We start from the raw sequence: 19,972 nt of genomic DNA, 5'->3' as shown, positions 1-19,972 counted from the left end.
ACCAGGTAACGCAGTTACTACCCTTAGTGTTCTCAGTGTCCTGTGGCTTGGGGGGAGCACTCAGTAATCTCACTTTATTTCCTCGCAGTGCCTTTGTCCTCGTGAAGCTTTCTGGACTGACAGGCAGACGCTGCCCTGCACACTGCTCCTGCCATCAAGATGGCCAATATTCAACAAACCCTCCAGTCCAGGAGTCAGCTCCAGCTGCTGGGATGGGGGAGAGGACATCGCCCTTCAGATCAGGTCCCAGGCTTCTCTTCTCCCACCGGCACTGCCCGAGGGATGCAGGTGTCCGTTCCTTGCTAACAACAACAATCTGGCCCTTCTCCTTCGGGGATGTGCCGTTGCCAAGCGTCCTTTCATGATTATGTTGGCCACTGTTGGCAGCGGTAGCACGTCTCTTTCTGCCCTGCACAGCCAGAAGGGCACCTTCTTCACCTTTCAGCAGACTTTCTTGACTTGCCATGGAGCTTTGGGCTCTCCATTGTGTTCTGTAGGGGAGGCAAATCCCCTCCACTTCTCTCCTGCAGAGGCACTGGGTGGCCCCAAGCCGCCGGCAGCAGGGTCACTGGGAGGATGTCCTTGAGGCCACCTAGGAGTCACCATTTGTTCCTCCCAGCTGTCCCCACACCTTGGCTCACCCCAAAGCCAGGTTTGTGCTGCAGTGCGCTCAGTGCTGCTCTGGCCTCATGCTGAGAGTTTTCCTCCATGTCTGCACCCCTCTGTAGTGAGACTCAGGAAACCATCCGACTGCTGCTGACCTCCTCTTTCCTGCTTTACACAGCTGTTCCCAGGATAAAGTTTCAATTATTACGTGCCCAGCTTTCTCCAATTGGAGAACTGCTAAAAAACCACGTCCTTTGCTCTGTTTATGGTTGTGTTTTCAGATCTGTGGGTTTTTGTGTGTGAAACAGCCCTCTCAGGTGGGAACAAAAACAGGCACAAGGCTGTGCAGGAGGAACAACATCTCTGAAGTTTGCCAAAGCGTGTGCCAAGCAGGGTGTTGGCAGGATGAGTGGCTGTGGGTGATGGCTGAGGGGGAAGGTGGTCAGCTCTGCCTCAGTGTGCAAGGAGTGAGTGTGTCTTCATGCACACACAAAGGGAAAGGGAAGTATTGCACATGCTGTGCGTCGCCGGCTGCACCCTCTGCAACTCAGAGCGCAGTCAAAGTCTGTGGTCATCGATTCTGCTGCTGCTAAGGTCCCAGTACAGTCACATTACTCATACGTTTAAGTATTTTGCTGAACCAGAACCTAACTCAGTAAATTCCTGCTGGAAGTAACCATTACAGTGGGATTAAACAATGCTGAATTTCCCCTAAAGAATGTCCCACATGAGAAATGGTACCGACCTCTACAAAGCTGTTTTCAGTGAATTCTTTGCAGATTTGCTGCTTACAAATGCTATTTTTTGAACCCGGATCCCAAAAAGGAGTTCTGTGCCGTCGCTCTTGCGCCCGTGTGTCCCTTTGCAGCAGGAGCCTCCTTCCAAGTCTGATCCTGGATCCTGACGTTGGAGGACCAGTTCAGTGGCGTGGTCCAAATCAAATCTCTTTCAGGTTGTCAAAAAGCACGTACTTGGCATTGCTCAGATCAGGTTTTACCTTCATTTGTGAAGATGAGAAACAGCATCTTCAGCATTAACTTTATCTTCAGGTGTAAAGGAAATCACTGGCTGCAGACAGCCAGCAGGGAGGGTCATTGCCCCCTCCCTCAGTGGCCCCTCTGGGATTTGCCTCCCCAGACAGCCAGGAGCACCAGCAGGATGCAGACGGTGCTGCCAGGATGGTGGCAGAAAGGCTGCAAAGTGAAGCTGGAGAGCTGAGTTTTCCCTTTGCTAAGGTCAAAAGTACACTTTAGGACACTTTTTGTGAACGATCGTGCTCCTGACATGGCTGCTGAGGATTAGATGTTTCAGCAATGACTCAGAGGAAAAAGGTAAATAAACATTTTTTATTTCAAACACGGGATTAAATTCCTCCATGTCTAGATCATTCAAGGTAAAGCTCCTTTAATCTTTTCATTGCAATCTGCAGACTGTTGTCTGTGACAGCTGCGGCACCGGCTGGGACGTTGGGTAGCAAATGCTGCAGCGGGGACGTGGGAGGTGGCAGAGAGGACAGAAGGTGGCCAGGAGCACCGGGCCCCAGAGCGGCCGCCTCGCTAGCAGTACGTGGGCTATGAAGAAGCCGGATTGTTCCTTCTGGGAACGTGGGGAGTAGAGCTGAAGAGGCTGAAGTTTCACTCAAACGGCTTTGCAAAGTGGAGGCTGAGAAACCGTGGTGTGAGAAATGAAGCTGTGGTAAGGACAGCCCCAGCAAGGACGTGAGGGCGCTGGCTGTGCCAGCGAGGTTCCTTTCTGCGCAGCAGTGAGGCGAGCTCCTGAGCAACCCCATCTGGGTCTTCGTGGGCTGCACTGTGCTGGTGCTTGGCCTGAGGACCTCTTTTGTCCCTGCTGCCTCACAGGACCGGATCTGCAGTTCCAGGGTTTGTTGGATGTGCAGCCACTCATTCCAGTGGGCTCACGCTTACCAGCTCCATTCCAGCTGCACATTTGATGTTTCCCTTGTACCAGTTTATAAAATTTACCTTTACCATCCAAAGCCTTTCTGTAGATGGTGTTCGTATCAATCAGAAAATACTGGGTTATGGAGTGCCAAACAGAAAAAAGGGCTAGCAAGAAATCTACAATATAAAGACAATTTTATTGCCAATAAGCTCTTAAAACTCTTTTTTTTTTTCCTGTTTCAGTAGGACCTTATTCTTCCTGATGAAAATCCGGTCATAGCATCTTTCATTAAAAATAAAATTATTTTGAAATAAATAAATATATAAAATAAATATCATATACATTTTATAAATAGTTTTGTCCCTATGCACAGTATCCATGCTTACATCTGAATAATGTTCCTCACCCCATTCCCACCCCAACAGCAGGAAAAACCCCACACACCAGGACCAGTCCACGTAGTATCATCCGTGTAGCAAGCTGCTGGGCTGCTGCAGCAGGGTGCCATCTGAAAGGCTGCTTCTTAGCCAGAAACCATCCCGAGCTTATCAGAGGCATCTGGAGCAGTTCTGTGGTCTTTAGTTTTCCTTCCTTCCCTTGAATTCTAGTTGGTTTATTTTTTTCCCTGGTTAACAAGTTTGCTTGCCTGTTTGTTCTTTTAAGCAACCATAACACTGACTATTTGGCCTCTCTTACAGCCACCAAGTAAAGAAAGTGAACAAAAATGAAAGATTATATGTAGGGTTCCCTCCCTTCCCCTATCCCCACCCCCATAAATAACCCAGGTTTGATATACACGTGAAACAAGGAGGAACAGCAGTGTCTGGATTCAACGTAAGTGCTTTCCTATGTCATCTACATTTACAGGAATGATGGAATGACTATTAATATAGTGCTCTGGGAAGAAGCTTGGGAGCCCAAGTATGTACATCGATAGGGCAGCTGCAGGAAACATCACCTGTAGTGGAAGAGGTCTCTGTACATTGCAGGTATTTTAGCAGGGTCCACGGGCCTTGGTAAAAAGTGAGTGAATTTCTGATGTCTCTTAGTCCTGTACCCCTCGCGGGGGGAGCCGTCCTTGTTCAGAGCCACGTAGTAATGCCTCTCCGAGTCCGCGTGCTTGTAGAGCGTGGAGGCGTACGTGTTGTACCAGTTCTCTTCAAACTGCTCTCGGAAAACACATTCCCTTGTGAGCTTCTTCTGCGTTGGGGCAGAGGTGGGAGAAGAAAAAGATACGTGTCAAAAAAAAAAAGAAAAAATCTTGCTATTTCTTCCACTTTATTATTCTATGGTTTTCTTAGCTACCTGCTGCTGGCTGCCCTGAGAATGGAGACTGTGCTGCCAGGGATGATTCCTGTGGGTGAGAGCTAGAAACTGGCACGTGCCTGGACTCAAAGGCCTTTGAAGGAGGAGGAGGAAGGAGATGGAAGGAGAAGGTGTATTTTGCAAAGGCTCGCCGTTAGAAACAACACAAGGCTGCTGCAAAACTCTGAGCATGGCAGCCAGGTGTCTGCAATGGGGTGTAAATGTGGAGACTGCTGTGGGACCGGCAGCATTTGTGTGCTGTGCAGGGGGTGCCCACGCAGGGCTGCACGCAGCAAATGTGCTCTGTGGAAGGGGCACCTCCCGGCAGGAGCAGACTGCGCTGCGTTGGAATGATTTAAACAGCGGCGAGTGCCACTTTGAAAGTTCAAGGCACATAATAAAATAATACACACTGTAACATGAATGAAAGCATTCCTCAGGCCTTTCATCTTCTGAAGCAGCAGATAGCTGTGATGTGAGGCCATAACAAGACTCGGGGAGGTCTGGATGCCTAACCTGGGAAGATTTACGGCGGCGATAGGTGATGCGATGAGCGCGTGCCAGCAGCGGCACAGAGCCAGTGCGCGGCTGAGGCAGCCCATGCTGGGCGCAGGGATGGGCGCCACGGCTGTCACACAGCCACAGCCCCTCCGACCCTCACCCAGGGAACAGCAGCACGTGATGGCTTTCAGGCACTGCCCATCACCCAGATGCCACGTGGGCTCCTCTCGCTCCCTCCATGCTCTGGGGCTGTGCTCCAGTGAGGACCCGGTGTCCCCTGTGTGATGGCCTGGGAGGGGCTCTGGAGGCCTTCCAGATGAAAGGCAGTCTGCAGACGTAGGATGTTCTAATATTACAAACACTGTACCCACACAGTAAACTATTTAGGTAGGGAATGTGTCTTATCTGTGCTGTGCTAAGTGCTAAGTAAATTTTATTGCCTGCAGTAGACGTTTTGTAATAAGATACAGGAGCTCACCTGCACTCAGAACCTGTTTTGAATGTTTTGCTGCTAATTAAATCAACCCTGAGGTAACATGTGAGTCCTCCAAGAGCCAACCCCACAGCTCTCATCACCTGAGATCTGGGGAACTGCAGGTTTCTCTTCCCAGACCTATGAATGAATGTGGCTTACCCCCTTCTCCCAGAATGGCACCTACTCAGCACACATGGGAAGCTGCTGCCTTACAAGAGCAGTGCTGCTGCCTTGTCCCCGTGTGGTGCCTGCTTCTCTGGGGTTGCTTGGTGGAACTGTGGTGGCATGAAATGTTTTCAGAGTCTGAGGTGACTGCAGGATGTAATTTTTTTTCCTTCCCAGTGCTGGGATGTCCTCAGTGCATGTGCTCTCCTAGCACTTCTTCAGTTGGTGTCAGTGTAACAGAAAGGCTGGGACGTGGGTACCGGGGAGCTTTGTCCCCATAGGAGCAGCATTGGTGTTTGACACTGCTAATCCAGCACACAGGGCGTGCAAAGTGGGCATGGAAGGAAAAAGTGAACTTGCTGAAATCTTACAGATACCATTCCACTGCAGCCTCCTAAAATACCATTGTAATGCTAATGCGACTGCCTGGTGCGTTTCATGTACAAGATGCAATGACAGAGCTCCCATAATTACATCTTAAGGCCAATTCTGCTTCCAGAATTCCTGTGCTGTAAAATTCTATTTTTGTTATTTCTATGATGTAGCATTAAGACAGGTCCTCAATTTTAATTAACTCTGTTTGTTGGTTCATGATCAGAACTGCAGGGCTTGAAAGCAAAGGATAAAAGCAAATTTGTGCCCTCATTTTTGGCAGGCATGAGTTAAAAAGATGCAATTCCAGGATCTACTGAACAACCTTGCAGTGTAACAGTGCAACTGAACAGTGGTCCTGCTGCGTAGTTGTAGGTTGAGCTCTGATTTCTGAAGTGTGGTTTAAAATATTTGTGCTGTTTTATGGAATCCTGGTGACTTTTTATCTGTCTTGCACTTTTTATTTAGGGTAGATGTTATTAAAGTAGTGAAGTGGATAAAGAAGGGTTAACAATCCATGCTAGTCCTTGATTCTCTCATATAAAATTCAGCACCTGTGTCTCAAAAGTAGCAAAGGGGACTGCAGCAGTCTCAATAGATGGGAATGGGAGAAGAAAAGATGACAGTAACTCCTGGTTTATTGTTACTGTTCTCTATGCAGAGTTTATCTGAAGGCTTCTCTATATGCACAGTACACAGGTTTCAATTTCTACTCCTTGAGACTAATCTGACTTGGTTAGAGGAAGTACGTGCCTTCCACTTTGGCTTAAAAGTGGTTTATTTTATTTCACTTTAAATTCACTGTGATCTGCCCTTAAAAATCTGTATCTTCACCCAGCACAGTGCTGTGATCTTGAAAGACACTTTTTAAAAAAACCACACGTGGGTGATGGGTTGGAGTAGAAGTGCTGGGCATCTGGACTAAAAACACACAGAGTGCATCAAACAGAAAATTTACACTAGTGAAAACTACCTAGAATGCAACTAAGTTTTCAAAATAGAAGTGAATCCTTCTAGCTAGCTAAAAATAATTATTTTATATTGAACTGAGTTAAATAATTAGAATTAAATTAACCTTTAGGTTAATTAAATGTAGCTAGTAAGATGCAACATTTTGACTATAATGCCAGCAGAGCTCCCCTTCCCTGCAGCCCTGGCCCACCTTTGCACAGTGCTTGCTCTGCATGCAGCTGTTTCTTTCACCCAGCAAAGCCCCAGCAGATGCACTCTTTCTGGGACTAGCTTAGGGTGGATAAAGGCCAATACAAATTCTCTAATGTTGGGCAGAAAAGCAGCAAAGTGTATTTCTTCTGGTTCTATAGTAGCATGAGCTGCTTGCCAGAGCAGGGAATGCCAGCTCTAAGGCATATCCCAAGTCAAGGAAGCAAATGACAAACAAACTTCCCCTCTAAGCCTGGATTGGAAACAGGGTATTTCTGCTTTGTGTATCCTACAGCAGTCCCGAATGAGGCAGAGTATCCTATAGGTGATGCTAGGGAAGATTTTATAGGTATTAAGGAGCTTGTGTTGAATGAAACTAACAAGAAGTTTACATGTGGCTTTTGGCAAAACACAGAAAACTCTAGTCTTGAAAGGGCACTTCCAGATAGTTATGAGAAACTCCCCCAGACTCCCAGAAGGGGTTGTACAGAATGTTATAACAAAAACAACACTCAGACCGCACTTCCAGCTTCCATTAGAGAGCTATAATATAAATGTCAGATCTGCAGATACATGCAGATCCCTATCATGTGGACAATAAAGCTGATGTTAATCATGAAACCACACCATCAGCACCTAGTTTTATGCAAAATTTCCAAATACCCAGCTTTAATTGACCATTCCTGTCCTGTTTTTGAAAGGCTGAACCACAGCGAACCCCACAGCATTCCAGGCACTGCCCCAAATGGTGCCTGTGTGCAGCGCTTCAGGGGCTGCACCACAACACGGACCATCACAGCGTGTGTCCCCCTCCCTGTGACCCCATACATCACAGCTGTCACTTACACAATAACAGGGTGAGACGGAAGCACGCCGCATCCCAAGGGCATCAGAGGCCTGGGACAGGCACAGCTTGTGACACCAGTGAAGCCTCACAGCCCATATTGCTGCGTCTCTTACACAGAGTTGCATTCACAAGACCTTAAACTTACCGACCCATACAGCTCGCCTCTCTCGTTCATGCCGAGGTAGAGTCCTGAATCCACCCCACGGATACTAACCAGCCCCACCGCCAGGCTGATGAACTCCAAAATCCCTGAAACAGAACAGCAAAGCAAATCACACAGATGATAAAACCCACACAAGGCCCAGCTGACAAACACAAAACAGCTTTTCCAGCTATAAAGCGTCTCAAAGACCCTGCTTTATTCATAACTGCACAGTTGTTAAATCTACACTCCTGCATGCATGCAGTCTGGTAAGTTTTTAATCCATTTCTCCCCAGCATCATGAACTTGGTTTTTTGAAGAGGAATTACCTTTCCTAACGAGAAAAGGACTGCTCACCTATTGTTTTTGTCACATACACAAAAAAGACAGACATTTGTGCTTGCCTGATTAGTGTTTGGGATTTCTCCAACAAAAGCAAAGTGACCCTTGTCCCCGCTGGGCTTCTGGTAAGAGAAGACAGTCCCACAGACTTTAAAGTAATCATTACAATAGTAATAAGGAAACAGGCACTGAAGAGGTGTCTGTGAGGGCTTCCCTGTTCCTGCAGCTCCGGTGAGCTACTTGCTATCTCCAAATGTGTAGAGATGTCACGGATAAAGCCAAATTTCACATATACACGGGTTGAAAGGCACCTTCCTTTGCAGCTTCGGTGCTGGGGAGCTGCTGGTTCTTCCTCCCAGGCATCTTTTTGGCTGGAAATGCCCCCCCCCACCCCATGAACCTGCCTCCACCCCACGTCTGCTCTATTCAAACTTCAGAGAAGTCCCAGGCATGTCTAATGAACAGGAGAGATGTCTCCTCCATTGAAGAGGACAAAGTTGCTCTAACCTTTAGCTCGGCTCCAGGTGTCTTAATATAGCTCCCAAAATGCCCAGTCCTGAGCAATTGCCCCTTACTGCTCCGATCAGGTTACCTCCTGATCCTCTTAAATGTATGCCTTGGTCTAAAATCACCTCATGACACACAGCCACCTGAGCCGGCTGACTTCAGCAGCAGTCAGCTCTCAGCTTTGGAAATGTATCTTCTGCTTGGTCAGGTGAGGATGTGGTGACTTTCAGAGGGTAACCGTGTCACCACCTAAATATAGGGCAGATCCATGCCGATGGACACCTTTGCTCAGAGCAGATTGTCAGGCAGATTCCGGCAGCCGTGCGAGGGGCAAGAATTCCTCTTTCTGCCTCTTGTCAGGCCTTCTGTCCTCCTTTTGCCTTGCCTACTACTCTTCAGTTTGCTTGTCTGATCCAGCACTCCCTGCAGCCAGCAGGTGCTGCACAGTGGGACAAAATATGGACTTAAGAACTGGAATTCCTTGAAACAAGCAGGGAAACAAACAGAAAATGCTTTTTAGATCAGTGCAGAAATTTTCCCAGCTGAAATGCATGCTCAGCCACGCTGAGAGCAGGATAACCTGTCCTCCTTCGGGCTCGTGGTGATCAATGCATTGCCTATTTGATCCTCTGAAGCAGAAAGCAAGCATAGTCTTCACAGACGTCCTCTGTTTCCTTCAAGCCTCTCCAGCAGGATCCAGAATTATTGGCTTTCTGGAGAGCTGACTCCTTCCTTTTCCTTCTCCCCTGGGGACTCTTTGCCAGGAGCAGGCAGTGCCTTCACAAGCCAGGCAGGCAAACCAGGATCTGGCTCTGCTCATATTGCATCTGGCTTTGGGTATTCATGTCTGAGAAGCATGGTCTACACGGGAGGGAAGATGTGCAGAATGAAAGTTTTCATCTGCTTCTGCTACCCACCACTCCTGAAACATGGAGCAGGTTACTGAACTGCTGTGCACTTCCATGTTCCACCTGTACTACAGACATGATGTCAGCTGCTGCTTCTGAATAATGATAACTTCACTCCCCTCTTTTTGAATAGTGGTACCATTATTCAGAAGAATAAAGTAAAAACTACTATGGGGGAAAGGACCACAGGGATACCTAGAAACAGACTGTTTCCCAGGCTGCTGACAAGTCAATGATCAAGTGAAAAATATCTGGTATCTGGAGAGCTGTAGATAGGCAGAAATGTAGTTCTCAGCAAAACTGTTTTTTTCTTTTTTTAAATTTACCTTCTCTCATGCCTAGGAAGCAGGAAAATGTTCCTCATCCTGTTTAGGAACAGAGGGATGATTAAGGAAGGAAAACAGATCGCTTTTTGTGAGCATACCCACAAGCTTGCTTGTCTGTGGCACCTGAACCCAGGAATCCACTGACTTGGTATGGGCGACCCAGGAGCAGCAGTGACCCCCCTCTCTGAGTGGGGGAGACACCTCTCATCTGGAGCAGATGAGGTCAGTGCTTGCCGTTCTTGTGAAAGAGATTTCTTCAAGGTGGGCCTGTGACGATCTCTTCTGACAACATCACTTGTAATACTCCCTTTTTCTGATCTCAGAGCGGCACTGAAAGATGTGCGCTGAAGATAACTATGTTGAAATAGCATTAAGAACGTATCTTAAACCCACAAAAGTCAGGAGATAGAGCGAAGGCTGAAAAAATGTGGGCAGATATCCACCCTGTCCTTAACTCACTCCAATTACCAGGCAAAATTGCAGCTTCCTACATGTGATCTGCAGTAACACACAGAGCAGCCATTGGAGCCAGATGGAGAATTTTCTTTCGAATTGTAGCAGCGTGTCTTGGTGGTAGACCTCTCTTTTTAAACTTTTTTTCCTCCCTTTCTCTTTTTCCCTTCCCCCAGGACTCGCCTCATTTTTTATGCTTTGATTATTCATCCTGCTTGTTCTTTGAGTCTTTCTAGATGATATTCGGAGAGATTTGATTAAGACTCCAACTGGATTCATTTAACACCAAAGCACTCCATAATCTCCCAAGCGCTGTCGCAGCCAGACCCACGCTCTCGCATTACTATAAACTATCCCTCAAAGAACAATTCAGCTCCTTGCACCTGTCTCTTCACACACAACTATATTGATGAGTGGGGCTACAGAAACAACCTCAGATGTTGTATTAATGTCTACAAACTCAAAGCTTTGGCTAAAAAACCTCAACAACTGTTCATAACAGGTGCACAAGAGTCTGAATGTCAAAATCTACTGCAAAACCTTCTCCGGAGGTTTCACTGGCTTTTCTAAGAGACTCTGTTACGGGTCTGTTACCGGATTTGTACCCAAGGAGAGCTTTGTTTTTCTCCCTTTATCAGTCTCCAGTACAAACTCGAGGCTGTTTCCCTTCACTTGTAGTGAAGAGTAGCGCTGTTGGAGTCACCTGTTGAATGCTGGTGTAAAACAGACACAAGGCAGAAAACGAGTGCTTCCTGATGGCAGAGATTTCCCTGGAGAATTTATCTCACTTTTCTTCTCAGGATTCTTCTCACAGGGCTGTCGATGTCAGTCCAAACCCTCTCCAGCCTTTGACCATCCTTTATTTCCTTATACAGGAAGGTCACTAGCAGACGCAGTGAGAACAGACATGGTTTTAAAAATGCCTCCCTTTTTTTTCTGGAATGGCTTAGATGGAACTTCCAGTTCAGAGAACTCATTTGGGCACTCACTTAATCTAAAAGAGCTTTCTTCCAATGGTCCTGGAGGGCTTCACCCTGCACTAAGCTTCTTCTAGGAAAAATAAGCTGCACGCTGAGTTCTCATATGAATCTATATTTTTACTAGTATAAAGTGTCACATTCCAGAAGACAGGTGTGACATCAGAAAGCTCCAATCGACAGATGAGAGGCAGTGGTTACTGTGATTGCTCAGGCATTGTGGGCAGATGCTGCTGCTACTTTTCCTGTGTCCCATGAGTGTATGCCTTGAAATCTGAGGTACAAATGAATCCGTCCCTCTATTCTGCATTACCAGGGCTTTGGCTCATTCTTTTCCTTTCTGGAAGACTTCTCTGGAAGTCTGGTAACTTCAGAGCTGGCTGCGCATGGGAGGGTGCAGATACTGTCTGTCTTTTTCCTGAATGCTTTCCAGCACTCAGAGATGGGGATACAAAGTCCAGTTCCCACCTACATCCCATCTGCAGCTGGATACGTGCCTTTACTGTGGCATCCCAAGGAGCCATCTGTGGAACAAGCATGGATGAGTAATATGCTGATGTGATCTGGGAGCACCTTCCAGCCACGTGTGCCAGATCCACCAAGCCAGCATAATGGATTTCTATTTCCCCAGGTGCCCCTAGACTTCAGGCAGCTTTAAACTGCTACCCTGAAAACTTCTCTACCCGTAGTTCTGTAGTTCCCCAGAATCATGCAGGCTGCCTATTTCTGCAATAAGTTACTGCTTTCTGACTGCTGCATGCAAAATTTAGGAATGCATTGATACATGACATCCTAATATGAACCATACCAGTAACATTGGAATTTAAATATTCATGGCTACTGAACGCAGATGGTGAACACTGTGTGCCAATACGTTATTGCTTTGAGTCTCTGCTGAAGCGAGGTTCAGTCCAACTTTATCTGAACATGAGGATTCCAGTCTAATCCTTTGGGGCTTTGTCATGCAATTACAACAAATAACTATTTATTTTACACTGCCTTTGGGAAAACCCTGAAGCAGAAAACTATAATATTTTATATCTGAAGTCTGGTCTAGTTTACGTAGCTGGATGCTGACTGCTAAAACACTTAGGGAATGCCAGTGTTTCAATTTATTGAACACACTGTGTGACTTAAGCTTAAGTGCGCAAAATTCATGAAAAGTTTTAGCCTGTTTAATGCATTTTTCCAAAGTTTGTTTGGAAATGCTTTCAGCTTTTAAAGAAATGGAACTGAGAGAAGCACTGCCATCTGAAACAGTTTACTGTATAGAGATAGGTAAAAAGAACTGATATAAAGGCTACGTGGCAGATTAAACTAAAAAGCAAACAGATGCCATGGGTTTGCTTTCAGTTTCTTTTAAAAGGTTAAAGATATGTGTCTTTCGGGGGTAATTAAAGAACACTTGCCCCATGAGCCTATTAGTACCTTACTCTGACCTGCAGGTTATGACTTTCTTGTTGATTTAGGCAAGGACACGCTACACACACACACCTGGTGTTTATGGAAAAGCACAGTTCGCAGATAAGCTTTTCCAATTGTTCCAAAAACCTGCCTTAAACTAACAACAACTGCAGCATCAGCAGTAGTGTTCCTGAAGAATCAGAGAGGACTGATTGCAAACATTAAAGTCAAAAAAAGAATTCCCTTCAGCAAGGAGTTAAATCGCTTGAAAACTGTAACAAGTCTCGCGAACACTTCTTGCAACCTGTTGACAACAAAGCTGAGATCACTGGCATGGGACTTGTTGATGGCTTACCCAGACACCTGCACTAGATGCTGAAATAGCGGGAATTTTTCTCAGCTGTGCTCAAACTTACTGTACTCCTTCGCTTGTGGCTTGGGATGCATTTTTGGAAGATTACATATGGTCTCATTAAAGATCCCTACTCTTGTGTGACACTGATACGGACTCGGAAGTCTTCCAGCTTTATCCCAGACAGTAAGGTAAATCCACAGCACTCTGCCTGCTGTTCCATCTTCTCCTTTCAGAGGCCCCCTAAGCATTTGTCCCCTTCGGCTTCCCCTCTCCTTTCCAACAGCCTCCCAGAACCAAGCTCTGACACCAACCCAGCCAGCTGATCCCTGCCTGCTTCGGGGGAGACGCTTCTAATGAGATTCATGCACGGGGGAGAAATCACATTAGCTCATAGATATCTGCGGTGGCCAAAAGAAAGGTGGAAAAAGAAAGAAGGAAAGAAAGAAAGAAAGAAAAAAAGAAAGAAAGAAAGAAAAAGCCAGGAATTTCATTTTCCGATGTGCTCCCTCCTTTCTTTTGCTGCTACCTTCAGCGGCACGGCCAGAGCTCGGCTGCACACCCCGTGCACCCCCCTCCGCCTTTTTTTTCCCCTCTTTCCTAAGGCACGTTCCTCGCACCTGCGGAGGGGGTGAACGCCGGGAAGGCAGCAAACGGGAAATAAAAGCGCCCGCACCGCCAGGGAAAGGCCGGTTCCAGCGCCCCGGACAGCGAGCGGGCACCTGCCGGGCCGGCACCTGCCGCCGCGCCGCGCCCTTACCGAAGCGGCTGTGGTCCTGCCGGGTGCCGTGCACCGTGCCGTTGGGGAAGATCTCCAGGTGGAAGCCGGTGCGGCAGTAGAGCTGCCGCCGCCGCAGGATGCCCTTGAGGTGCGCGAAGTCGGTGGGGGAGCCCCGCTGCAGCCGCCCCTCGATCTGCCCCAGGCGCTCGTTGAGGAAGCCGGGCGAGTCGGCGAGGGGCAGCCCGCCCAGCGCGGGGGGGAAGCCGTGCAGGTCGGGGTCCAGCGCGCCCAGGAAGCCGCCCACCTCGGCCATGGGGCCGCGGCCAGGGCCGGCCCCGCGGAGCGGCCTCCGAGCGCCGAGCGGCCCTCAGGGCGCGGGCTGCTGCCGCCCGGCCCCGCGCTGCCGGCCCCGGCCCTGCGCCGCGCTGCCCGCGCCTCCCATCCTGGATGTGTCCCGCGCTCGGATGTACACCGCACTTATATACGTACACACTCCCCTTACATTGACATATTGGATATTTAAATGCAAGCCACACCTCACTGGCATCCCCTTTGGCTATGGGTTGTGTGTGGGGGGTTTTTTTTCTTTCTTTTTTTTCCTTCTTCTCGATCCATTTGTGGTTGGCTTTTTTTTTTTTTTTTTTTTTTTTTTTAAAGCTTCACTCCCTCTTTTATTATGAAAAAAAAAAAAGGCAGGAAAATGCTACACATTGCAGCGAGGCGCAGCGGCTCTCGGCAGCTCGGAAGCACAGAACCCCCGGCCGCCCCGCTCCGTCCCCTCCCGACCCTCGGCCGCTCCCCCCGGGTCCGGCCGTGCCCGCACCCCGCCGAAGGGCACCGTGCGGAAACGAGAGGGGCTCGAGGAGCGTTTCTCAGCGGGATGCATACGCGCCGAAAGCGATCTTTCTGAAAAGCGATCCCGCGGGTTTTACGGGCGGGTTTACGAGCGGCGGGCGCTGAGGGGCCGGGGCGGGCGCTCCCCAGAACGGCCGCGGGCCCACTCCCCACCTTCCTCGTGTTGGAAACAGGTGTTTCCGCGCCCTCCCCGGCCCTCCGACACCGTATCCGTGACGGCGGCTGCCGCCGCAGGCAGACGGAGTCAGGCACGAGGAGCCGCGAGGGGAGGGAGAACGCCAAGCCTGGGCCCCGCGCCTCAGCCCCGCGCCCAGTCCGCGCCTCAGCCCCGCTCCGCCCTGCCCGCCAGGCGGCGCTGCCGCTCGCGCCGCTGCCGCTGCGCGGGGCCGCCCGCGTGTGGGGAGAGGGAGATGCGGCCTTCGTTTCGCGGTGCCCCGCGGTGGGCCGGAAAGAATGATGAGCAGTTCCCCCAAAGAACCCGCGAGCACACCGGCTGTGCCGCTCGGGTCTCCTCGTGCCGCAGCCTCGGTGGCTCTTCGCAGGGGGACATCAGAGGGTTCTCTTCTCCGCCCGTTGGTTCTCTCCCCTTGGAAGGACTCGCACCTCATCGAGTCCTCTGTCGGACAGCCTCCTCCACATCAGAGGCTTTCTCCCCTCACGGGTCTCCCGTCAGCAGGTAGCTGACCTCAGGAAGCCTCACCTCTCTGCGGGTCTCTTCCCCTCAGAGGGTCTCTCCCCTCAGCTCGCGTTCTTTTGACCCCTCACGAGTGTCTCTCCTGCCTCCGTGGGTGTTTCCCTTCAGCGCTGAGTTCCCTTCAGGAGGACTTGCTCCCTTCAAGTCTCTTCCCCTCAGAGGGTCTGTTCTCTGCCCTTACGGGTTGCCCCTCAGCCAGCTTCCCTCTCCTCAGGGGTGGCTCCCCTCTGGAGGATTCAGCCCTCCGCGGGTCTCTTCTCAGTGGGTCTGTTCCCTCACACGTCACCCCTACGGGGGTGTCCCCTCAGCAGGCAGCTCTACTCATGAGGACTCACCCCTCTGGAGGTCTTCTCCCCATCAGCAATGTTCCCCTCAGCAGTCTGTCCCCTCAGGGGTCTCACTTCAAGGGATCTCTTCCCCCTCAGAGGGTCTTTCCCCTCAGGAGGTCTCACCCCAAAGCCGCCGTTCCCCACATCTGCCCCAGGGCAGTGGTAGAAAGGCCCCTGACATATAGCTCCCTTTTCCCACAGGCCAGGCAGTTCTCTGTTGTGAAGACCTGAAGGAAATTGTGATATTACCACATGGAGTATCCACACGTGCATCTGCAAAGGGTGAGGGATCTGGTTTTTTAATTGGAGGTGGGGGTGTTTTTTCCTGTCAGGGCTCTGGCTATAAAAGGGGTGTATTTGATGCAGAACTTGACACACGAAGCCTAAAGCCATGGGTGTTTTTAAAACATAGTCTGTTCCCGAGGCAGTAAAATCTGCAGAAGTGAGTGTTGGCTATTTGTCATGTATGGTTACATGACACTGTCTGCAACGTTCAAGCACCCCACAGCAAAGATTGTATTTTTATTCCTGCATTTTCTGTGTGAAGACTCAGGTGTGGTTGAGTGACTGAGGGAAATACACTGTGCCTAATGAAAGTGAGAGAAGTGTACATCCCAAACGCTGAATAACTGCTGAGAACGTAATCCTGTAAACACTGTGAATGTAATGCACGAAATCCGTATATTATGAATGATCCTGATACAATCAAATGCAGTCTTCTGTAAAACAAGATTTTGTTGAAGTTAGTGTGAATTTTGCCTCTGGATTGGTAGTGACCAGAATTTCACCTCGTTTATGAACATGTCTGGTGGTACATCCTAGGGGTATTCTGAATAGAGAGGAAAAAACAGTTTTTTCATCAAAGGACTGGGCAAGCTCAACAGAGGCTTCTGTCACTGACTTCAGGAGGATCTGAGTCTGTTACAATATCCTTAAACCTAAATCCATACAATCATTTAGAGGAATCCTTAGGAAACTGAAAAGGCAAACGATTTCAATTACATTACAGTAAAATCCAAGATAAAGTAAAAACCACAAACCTCTATGCTTAACTAATGCATAACAAAAGCAGAGAAATCCCTCATCCAAGCTGACATTCCTCACTTAACTCTCCATGATTATGGTCAGCTTTTGAAGTGTCCTCAATACATTTTATTGAGAAGTTGTACCGCCTGGTACAACATGTTCTATTTAAGCATAACAGGATGCAGAAAAGGTAGTTTTCTCTTTTCTTTTTTGTCTTTAATTTCCTGGTTTGTTTACATTTTTACTAAGCTGAGGAAAAAGCAGAGAGAGAGTTGTATCCTGTATTGTTTGAAGAGACAAGGTATGTATTTTGAATACGCAAATCTAGAATAACTTCTTTGAAAGAAGAAATATGTTTAGCTATTTTTTCATGTATGAGATAGAATACAGTTATGCACTCAGCAATTACTTGCAGACACTTGTAAACCATTTGCATCACAGTGCATCATGTGTTACAGAGTTAATTTTCTGCTCTGCTGTGTTCTAGCTTATGCAGTGGCCCAGGTTTATTCTATGGTTAAGGGCTATGTTGTCTACCTTGGTAATGGAAAAGGTTACTGATGAACAGCTTAGCCTTTTGATTTACAGAAGAATAACCAGCAATATTTATTCTTGATTGGCCAAAATGAAACTTGCATACCCCTTGCCATATGCTGTAGAAGTGTGTGTTTAGCAAGGTAGTAAAAAAAATAACATTTATTTGCAAAATAAGTGCTATATGCAAAGAGCAACTGCATATTGTATCTTGCAATAAAAACAGAAAAAAGAGCAGGACTGGGGTCAAAGCAATTAATTAATTAGAAAAGAAACAAGTGAATGCAATATCAGTAAGCCTAGATCCTTGTATATCCTTTGTCTGAGGCAATCCCGTTTGGCAAAGAGAAGGTCAGGATAACTAAAAAAAAGAAAGTGAAGTAGGAATGGCTGTAAATCAAGAATGAGACATGAAGAATATCTGAAGAAAAAGGAACAGCAGAGCCTTGTGCTTCAATAAATAATATTTCTGCTTCCCTAGTACCTCCCACCTCTGTATCTCAAAACAATTTATGTACGCTAATGAATTAAGGCCCACAGCTAAGATCACTGTGCATTTGCTCTTCCCCAGTCTCTTTTTCCACTCAGATATGTTGTTCAGAGGATATTGATATCTTTCTGCATTTGTTTGGGTTATTGAATGTGCAGCAGCTCTGCTGGAGCAGTAGCTCTCACCAAGCATCTGTATACCCAGAAACCAGACACGTCCACTCTGCATGTGCAAGGAGCCCTTCTGCCTTTTGTTGTGTGGCGACCATCTGTGCTGCACATGCAAGGAATGTCTGAGGTTTCCTGGCAGATAAACAGGGCAGACCCCTTTGTGAGGGGGTGAATAAACAAATTTTCTTAAGAGGGGTAGAGGATGGTTTATTGGTTTTTATCTTTGGTTGTTTTTACTTAGGCTAGTATTATTATTATCTTTTGTAGTACCACTTCCAGGTCCTAAACCCAGCACAGGCCCTGTTTGTGCCAGATACTGCATTAGGAAGTGTGTTACAAACATTGCTGCCCTCTCCTGTGAAAGGATTTCTAATGGAAGGCAACATGAATGAAGCCACAGGATCAATCAATATGTGAAAGTATGCATATATTTTTGTGGTGAGTTTAGAAGTGGTGGCGGAATTAAAGGGTCTAAGGATAAGGCTCTAGACTTGCCTGCCTGGATCTTAGGATCAGGTGCTTAAATGAATAATGTGATTTTCAAAAGGGGAAGTCCCATCCTCTCTAGTTGTTTATTTCAGTGTCAGACATGGATTTGCTGCTTGTAGTAATCCTAACATGAATTAACAGGTAGTAAGCAGAATTGTTCTGACTTACCTTGGACTCACATGAACTTAATTAGCAGACAGTTCTTGCTTCTTAGATGGCTTTCTATAGAACTTAAGGGAACAAGTCACATACAAGCAGATCTAAATGAACATCAGAACTTCACTGATCCTCATGTACACAGCTTTACCTTAGTTCTCCATTTGGAAACTGGAGGTGCTTATTCACTCTGAAAAGCATCCCTTTTCTTCTTATGGCTAAGTGTAGGATCAATTCCTAACTTGAATTATAGACATTCATACCTTTACAAGTACCTGATGCTGAATATGAGGAGGAATCTTTATTGGGGGAGAGTGGTGCAAATGGCAATACTTTCCATTTAGAATTATAGAATCATATAATAGCTCAGGTTGGAAAAGACCTTAAGGATCAAGTCCAACTGCAACCAAGCCATACTATCCTAACAACCCTCTGCTGAATCATGTCCCTGAGCACCACATCCAAATGGACTTTAACACATTCAGGAATGGTGACTCAGCCACCTCCCTGGGCAGCCTATTCCAGTGCTTAACAACCCTTTCTCTAAAGAAGTTTTTCCTGATAACCTAAACTTTCCCTGGTGCAACTTGAGGCTATTTCTCCTTGTCCTGTCACCTGTCATCAGTGAGAAGAGACCAACCTCACTCTCGCTGCGATCACCTTTCAGGTATTTGAATAGAGCAATAAGGTCTCCCCTCAGCTTCCTCTTCCCCAGACTAAACATCCCCAGGTCTTTTAGTCACTCCTCGTAGGGCATATTCTCCAAGACTTTCACATGCTTTGTTGCCCTTGTTTGGATCTTCTTAGGAACATTTTTTCTTAGGATTAGTGGTAGAATTTCAGGAGTAGAGCTGCCATTAGGTTTCTGTGTTTGGCCAAACTTACCAGAGCAAACTTACCTGTGTAATTGTGCATCTCAATATACTGTAAACAACTGCAACTTGTAGTTTACGCTGTAATGTCATGCTAAAAGGGCAGCATTTCCTTTCCAGTGCAGTTGAATCCAGAAACATGACAGAAGTTAGAAGAAGGGTATCTTTGTAAAATTCTTTCACAGTCATCTATTTATTTTTTTAAAACCATGGTTTTGGAAACAATTAAGAAAAGGGTGATAAGTAATCTGTTATAGCAGGCTTCTCATCTGATTCATAGGATCATTGCTGCTAAGGAGTGAGGGCTGCCGAGTTTGCAGTGAGTCACTTCCTTCTCTCTTTTCACTGCTGGTAAAGGAGAAGATAAGAAGGCCATTCCAGTTGCAAGACATGTTCAGGATGCTGGAGTCTGTGAGGAATAAGATCTTTAGGGATTGTTTCATTCCCTCATGCTGAAGGCTTATTATGGCTTCAAGTTGTACTTAGACCTACAGTGTGACTTAAAGTTATAATCTGTGTTTTGAAGCACCTGCACCTGTGCAGCGTGGCCATGATCAACAGGCTTGGCAGGCATTTACTTCAATACTTCTCTAGATAATTTTAAGCTGAGAAGCTCTCACTCATCAGAATGTGAATCAGTGTGTGGCTTACAGCTGAAATTTGGAGCCAGTTCCTTCTATAGAATTGGTCTCTATTGCAGTAGTTGGGTAATAAAAAGGAGGATAATACCATAACTCATCTCTGCAAAGTATAGACTTAGAACATAACTAATGAAACACTACGTTCAGGCTCAGGTAGCCAGTTCCAGTCCTACTCAAATTAGAAAAAAAGTCATTTATTATCTTACACTTAAAAGCGCATACCCTCAAGTGTACCAGGGTTTAACAGAAT

At 47.2% G+C, this 19,972-nt stretch overlaps 1 protein-coding gene across 2 annotated transcripts; it reads right to left on the bottom strand.

The window, feature by feature from the left end:
- Positions 1–1,934: 1,934 nt before the first annotated feature.
- FGF16 (fibroblast growth factor 16) lies at positions 1,935–13,804 on the bottom strand. Of its 2 annotated transcripts, XM_048959857.1 has the most exons (4): positions 13,506–13,804; positions 7,480–7,583; positions 3,467–3,708; positions 1,935–2,604 (listed from the first exon to the last, which is right to left on the bottom strand). In XM_048959857.1, exons 1-4 carry the CDS (start codon positions 13,777–13,779, stop codon positions 2,508–2,510), a joined length of 717 nt encoding a protein of 238 aa, XP_048815814.1. In that variant the 5' UTR covers positions 13,780–13,804; the 3' UTR covers positions 1,935–2,507. The 2 variants fall into 2 exon arrangements, with proteins under 2 accessions (XP_048815814.1, XP_048815813.1); XM_048959856.1 differs by having other exon boundaries at positions 1,935–3,708.
- Positions 13,805–19,972: the final 6,168 nt, after the last annotated feature.

This window comes from Lagopus muta, chromosome 13 (assembly GCF_023343835.1).
Source record: "Lagopus muta isolate bLagMut1 chromosome 13, bLagMut1 primary, whole genome shotgun sequence".
Classification (NCBI taxonomy): Eukaryota; Metazoa; Chordata; class Aves; order Galliformes; family Phasianidae; genus Lagopus; species Lagopus muta.
Note: the sequence above shows the minus strand (reverse complement) of the source record. Positions and strands in the feature narration are given on the sequence as shown.

Coding starts and splice junctions, on each gene's coding strand:
- FGF16 (XM_048959857.1), bottom strand. CDS start 13,779: ATGGCCGAGGTGGGCGGCTTCCTGGGCGCGCTGGACCCCGACCTGCAC. Junction 3,709..7,479: donor GAGGCGAGCTGTATGGGTCG/GTAAGTTTAAGG, acceptor GCCCCAACGCAG/AAGAAGCTCACAAGGGAATG. Junction 2,605..3,466: donor AGAGACCTCTTCCACTACAG/GTGATGTTTCCT, acceptor ATCTACAGAAAG/GCTTTGGATGGTAAAGGTAA.